The 5,750-nt window shown below is 61.2% G+C and overlaps 1 protein-coding gene across 2 annotated transcripts; it reads right to left on the reverse strand.

Annotated features, from left to right (window-relative positions):
- On the reverse strand, positions 1–5,456 carry RGS4 (regulator of G protein signaling 4). Of its 2 annotated transcripts, XM_006103774.3 has the most exons (5): positions 5,319–5,456; positions 2,361–2,465; positions 2,016–2,077; positions 1,461–1,627; positions 1–1,178 (listed from the first exon to the last, which is right to left on the reverse strand). In XM_006103774.3, exons 1-5 carry the CDS (start codon positions 5,360–5,362, stop codon positions 939–941), a joined length of 618 nt encoding a protein of 205 aa, XP_006103836.1. In that variant the 5' UTR covers positions 5,363–5,456; the 3' UTR covers positions 1–938. The 2 variants fall into 2 exon arrangements, with proteins under 2 accessions (XP_006103836.1, XP_006103837.1); XM_006103775.3 differs by lacking the exon at positions 1,461–1,627 and having other exon boundaries at positions 1,108–1,178.
- Between the last annotated feature and the right edge of the window lie 294 nt (positions 5,457–5,750).

The following is a 5,750-nucleotide window of genomic DNA, read 5'->3' on the forward strand; positions in this document are numbered from 1 at the left end:
TCCGACGGAGACATGCATCTTTAATACAACGGCGTCGCGGGCACCACCATGGCGCTTCACGTTGAGCCCATGGCTTCAGAGCACACGGTGCTCATGCGTGTGACGGGCAGGAGGGGGCACCTGGGTGCTCACAGGTGTGGTTTCAGGAGGATGAGGACAGGGCTTCCTGGCCACTCATGACCCTCTCGGTGACCCTGCACCTCGGTGGATAATGCTGACAGTGAAAGCATCGTACAAAACATCATAAATAACAGAAATCTTCAAGTAGTTCCTGCGCCTCGAAGTTGCAGCAGTTCCGACCATGACGACCCTTTTCATCCTGCGCCTCATTCGGTCTCGGTGCCAAGGAACGGCCGCCCCAGCCCCACGCGGCGCAGTGAGCAGGACGCCACTCAGGAGCGACTCCCGGGGCTTTTCGGTTCACAGAAATGAGCTCCCTTTTAAAATGTCGCTTCCCGGGGCTGGTTTAGAGCCGAGGCGCACAGCACCTCGCACTAGTGATGAGCGCCCTGGCCCTCTCCGTCCATCCTACAGGAACGTGTGTCTCTGCGTGCGCACACACGTACACACATGTACACATACGTGAACACACGTGAACACACAATAGATCAAACTCATCTAAACACCTAGCTATGGAGGAAGTCCTGGCTCACAGAATCCCTGGAGCCTGTGGATGTCACATGACGTGGACTCACCCCCCGGCCACCCTGAGGCCAAACGGCTGAGCAGAGAGAGCTGCCACCACCTCTCCACTCGCTCGCAGGGCCTCTAAGAAAATGCGGGAGACGACGGGGAGGAGCATGGAACAGACACTACATCTAGTGAGCGGCCCGGGAGGCAGTGTGGGCACCAGGCTGCGGTGCGGACACCCGCTGCCCACAGACCAGCCCGCGCCGCGGCCCCGGTGCAGTCCGGCCTTGCAGCCCCGCAGTGCGAGGTTAGGCGCTCCCGGGGGCCAGAGAGGGGCCGTCCGCCGGGCGCTTGGCCCCTTGCTGCTTCTCAGACGCACCGCCAGACGGGTCAGCCAGCGCGAGGTAGAAGCGAGACTTGAGGAAGCGGCGGTAGGAGTCCTTCTCCATCAGGTGGAAGATCTTCCTCTGGGCCTCGTCAAAGCAGGTGGCCGTGGGCGCCAGCAGGTTCCGGTGGGTCTGCTCCCTGGTGCCGGAGTCCAGGTTGACCTGAGGGCGGAGGGGCGGTTAGCACGGCGCCAGGAGGGCGGGGAGCAGAGCTGGGCTCCCGCACGTGTGGGCAGGGAGGGTCTCCTCTCTCCCACATGCTGGGGGGATCCAGCAGAACCCCCGGCGGTCCTCTGACAAAGGCCTTTCTCAGCCGACCTACGTGGAGGTCAAGCTGATAATAGTGTGTGCACGGCTCCTTTTTTGAGTCAGGGGCCTGCAGGGCCGAGGACCGAATGCCACCCCCAGGGAACTTCCTGCCACCAGACTCCTGCGAGCACCCACCTCCTGGGTCGCCTGGACCGAGATGAACTCCTCGTAGATCTTCATGGCCTTGGGGCGCAGCTTTGAGGGTGACCTGGTTCGCTTGTACTCCTCACAGCGGAGCCAGAACTCTACGTTCTCCTCGCTGTGCTCCGACCGGAGGAACGCCCTGAACGCCGCCAACCCGCCTGCGACCGGAGAAAGCCGAGCTGTCACCGCTGGTGACAGAGCCCAGGCGCTGGAGGGAACAGGGCAGGTTCGAGCCACCCCACACCCCGCTTTTGTGGGGTCACCTGGGGCCAGGTAACCCTAATCTGTTTCTATTGGATCCCAGCTGCACACCCTGCTTCAGTGGGTTTGGGAAAGAGAGACTGAAGTTGATTCTGCAAGAAATCTCAATATTTGGAGTTTTCCTCTACCCTTTCCCCACGGTTTCTGCATGAACCACCCACTGCAGATGACCAAGCTCGGGGTCACACGCCTAACAGGCTGACTCCCCTAAGCCTGCCGTGTGTTGTGTGAGATGCATGTATCCAGGGCGGGTGACCCCAACCCAGAGGGGGTGGTAGGACTTACATTCATGGCTGATCAGGTTTTCCAGTGATTCAGCCCACTTTTTGACTTCCTCTTGGCTCACCCTAGAGAAGAAGAATTTGAATGCCGGGAGGAAGCGTAAGATACTAAATAAAGTGCAGGTATTTTCTCTCCCGCCCTTAGCCCAGACTGGTGTTGGTTAGAGCACACTCCCCCCCCCCCCCACCCCCCCAAGGACATTCTTACTTACATCTAGCTCTACTGGGGCCGTGGCTTCCCCGGCTCTACCATACCCTGTCCGCAGACAACTCCCCCCCACCCCCGCGGCCCTCCTCCCTCCCCCAGGGCCCTCCCCCTCCCCCCGCAGCCCTCCCCTACCTTTCTTACCTGGGACAGACCACCAGCTTGTCTCTCCTGCTGTGGGAGGAGCCGTGTTCACCGGAATCCGACTTCTGCAGCAGCACCCCCAGCCGGTGCTTCATGTCCTTGGCGCTGCACAGAAGGGGACACATAGTGGTCCTGGGCTCTCGTTAAAAGACGCCCGGCTGCGAGAGCCCGTCGCACTTAGGGAGCTGGAGATGCGCAAGCTCCCAGGACAAGGAGCCCCCATGCCCCTGCCTGGGACCCAGGACAGAGCCCAGACAGCAGCGCCCTTCCCAGGTGCTGGGAGGCTGACCCTCTGCCAGCAGCAGCCTCTCCAGGAGCCTGTCATTTTCACCAATATCACAAGGTGTGACCTTCAACAGAAGGTGTGACCTTCAACAGAAGCCCATTGAAAACGTGGCTGATCTTGGAGATTAGGAACTGGGAAGCTGCAGGGGCTGACAGGGTCCCTTCCTGTGGTGCCACCTCCTGGACAGAAGTTGCTATTGCCACCGCTGGCTGCTGGCCCCGGATGCACAGGCACTGGGGAAGGTGGCCTGTGATTCCAGCCCCGGGAGGTGGGCCTGCGCCCTGCGCCCTGCACCCTGCACCTGCGCCCTGCACCCTGCGCCCTGCACCTGCGCCAGGTGTGCGGTTGGCAGAGGGGCTGGACAGTGAGCCCCAGCTCCTCAGCTGCACTGCTTTCCTTTGTACTCTCTGCACTGCAGGGACATTTACACCCTAAAGGGCACTGGGGGCTTCAAAAGAACCCAGAGAAGCAAGCGAGAGTCACAGGAACAGGACTCAGAGACAAGGACCTTCCAGCCCAACCTTCTTATTCTTTAACTAGAGGCCCGGTGCATGAAACTTGTGCACTGGGAAGGGGGGGTCCCTCAGCCTGGCCTGCACCCTCTCATAGTCCAGGACTCCTCAGAGGATGTCCACCTGCCGGCTTAGGCCCGCCTGAGCCGACAGGTGGACATCACTCTCACAGTCCAGGACCCCTTGCTCCTTACCGCCCACCTGCTCACTGCTCCTTACTGCTCAGCTCACTGTTCCTTAGTGCTGCCACGGAGGCAGGAGAGGCTCCCACCACCGCCGCTGCGCTCGCCAGCTGTGAGCTCGGCTTCTAGCTGAGCGGTGCTCCCCCTGTGGGAGCTCACTGACCACCAGGGGGCAGCTCCTGTGTTGAGCATCTGCCCCCTGGTGGTCAGTGCGCATCATAGCGACCGATCGTTCTGGTCGTTCCGCTGTAACCGTTGCTTAGGCTTTTATTATATAGATTATTCCTTTGCTTGGATCTCCTTCATTATAAAAGCCCAGAAATCGCTTTATAAGAGAAGTGTCATCTGAAAAGAAGTGCATGGCTATCAGAGGGAGGAAAGCAGAGCCGTGGGTGATAAGCTGCATCTCTCGGCCGTGCTGTCAGGGGCATGTCCAGGTGCGTTTCCCCAGGAAACGGGACTCTCGCTGTTCTGGGGCTGCCCCTAGCAGTGTCCTCCCTCCCTCACAGGACTGTTCCACACTCTGCCTCCCCACCTGGTCCCGGTCAGGCTCCGTAATGACAGAAGAGGGCGTGGAGGAGGCTGTGGGACTGAGGCTAAGGGGACCCTATCAGTGGAAGCATTCGCCAGAACGGCCTGCTGAGCTCTGACAGGTACCGGTCACCACACCCTCATGCAGAGGTGGCCCATGCCTGACCTACAGCATATGCCACACGAGGATTAAAGCCATGAGGACTCCATGCTCCCTGGAGCCAGGACACCTGCATCTGCTCTGCCCTCACCCCCCCTCACCCCACCCCCCCACACACACACACACATACCCCAATGTGACCTTGAGCCCAGGCACAGAGCTGGAATGAAGTGCTGGACTCGCTGGTCTGCAGCTCCCGGAGAGGACAGACCAGCAGCTCACCCTCCGGCTGGGGTTTACCCCCGCCCCCCCCACCCCCCCACCCCCCGGGCAGTCTTTCCTCTGCGAGCACACCTGCCGCCCACCCACTGCTTTGCACAGTTTTCTGAGTTAGTGAAGCTTGGAGTCTTGCTCCTTGGGGTCAGGCGTTGCTGGGGGATCACTATCTCACTTTCTGCCAGACCCTCCTGCTTCCCGTCAAAGCCCCCGGAGCCTGTGAGCAGGGAATCTCCTTCCTCCTGAGTGGCCGAGCCCCAGAAGGTCCGCGTCCGGGATGCACAGAACACGGTGCCTTCTGGGAGATTCCCAACTTGAACTGAAGGTGATTGCCATTTGCAGGGAGATGAGAAGAGGGTGCTCTGTCTACGGACGGCTTCCTGCCCTTCGCAGTAAGATTAGCACTTCAGCTGGCTAGTATAGAGGCATTCCCTGGAAGCGTTTACTGACTCTTTTAAAGACACAGCACATGATAAAGCTGTGTTTGCAGGGCGAGACCTTCCACAGAGCCCTGAGCCTGAGCCTGAGCCTGAGCCTGAGCCTGAGCCTGAGCCCTGCTGTGACCCGGCTCAGGGGGTGTGGTCTGGAGCTGCAGTCACTGTAGCATTTGCTCATGGAACACAGGCGGGGAGGACCCTCAGCCCACACAGCAGCACAGAGCCTTCCCAGCCGGTGCCCAGCGCACCCTGGGGTGTCTTCCCCTACACAGGACCTAGAGCGTCTGCCCTCCTATTGCCTGTGCACCCCGGCCCGAGTCTGCGAGCCCCCGCGACGCTCAGCACCCATCACAGCTGAGACGCAGCAGCCCAGCGGGCCGTCCAACCCTGGCCGCCCTGCTCCCTGCGAGCTGTCTGGCCGAGGTTCGGACGGTCCTCAGACCAAGGCCAGTCACAGCGCACAGAGGGGCCCGGATCGGGGAGCACACACTTCCTCGGCCACCGTTTCTAGCTCCTCGTGGAGGAAGGCGGGCGCTGAGCCCCACTGACCACGGGGATCCTAACCCACAGAGCGGGGTCCACAGCAGCTGTCTATTCCGCCAGCGTGTGGCAGGGCGGGCTGAAGGCGTCTTACCTCCGCAGGCAGGAAGCGGGCAGCCCCGCCAGACCTTTGCACATCTTTGCTGCGGGTTGGAGTTCGCGGCAGGAGGAGACGGGAGGAGCCGGGAGCCGTGCAGAGCCAAGCGCTCTGCCTTGTCTGCCTGCAGATGCTTCAGACCCGGGCTCTCTCCGCCGCCTGCCGGTCTCATTTAAAGCTCAGCCACCGCGGGGCAGCCAATCAGCGGCGCTGTAACAACGCCTCTGCAGCCAATCAGCGTTGCTGTGACACCCCCGCTGGGGCCTCTGCAGCCTCCGCAGAGACTAGGAGGCGGGAGGAGGCTTCCACCGCGCAGGGCGAAGCGCAGGAAAACCTCTGGCAAAGCAGACGCCCAGCGAACAGGTTCCTCCCTGTCTCTGCCCGCGTCGGAGGCTTTGAATTCCCAGAAGAGGGGAGAGGGCACCTCTG

This window comes from Myotis lucifugus, unplaced genomic scaffold, assembly GCF_000147115.1.
Source record: "Myotis lucifugus unplaced genomic scaffold, Myoluc2.0 scaffold_507, whole genome shotgun sequence".
NCBI lineage: Eukaryota > Metazoa > Chordata > Mammalia > Chiroptera > Vespertilionidae > Myotis > Myotis lucifugus.

Excerpts from the sequence above, each read along its gene's own strand:
- RGS4 (XM_006103774.3), bottom strand. The coding sequence starts at position 5,362 with ATGTGCAAAGGTCTGGCGGGGCTGCCCGCTTCCTGCCTGCGGAG. Across the intron at positions 2,078-2,360 it reads AAGCTGGTGGTCTGTCCCAG|GGTGAGCCAAGAGGAAGTCA; the intron begins GTAAGAAAGGTA and ends CTTCTTCTCTAG. Across the intron at positions 1,179-1,460 it reads CGGTCCAGGCGACCCAGGAG|GTCAACCTGGACTCCGGCAC; the intron begins GTGGGTGCTCGC and ends CTCCGCCCTCAG.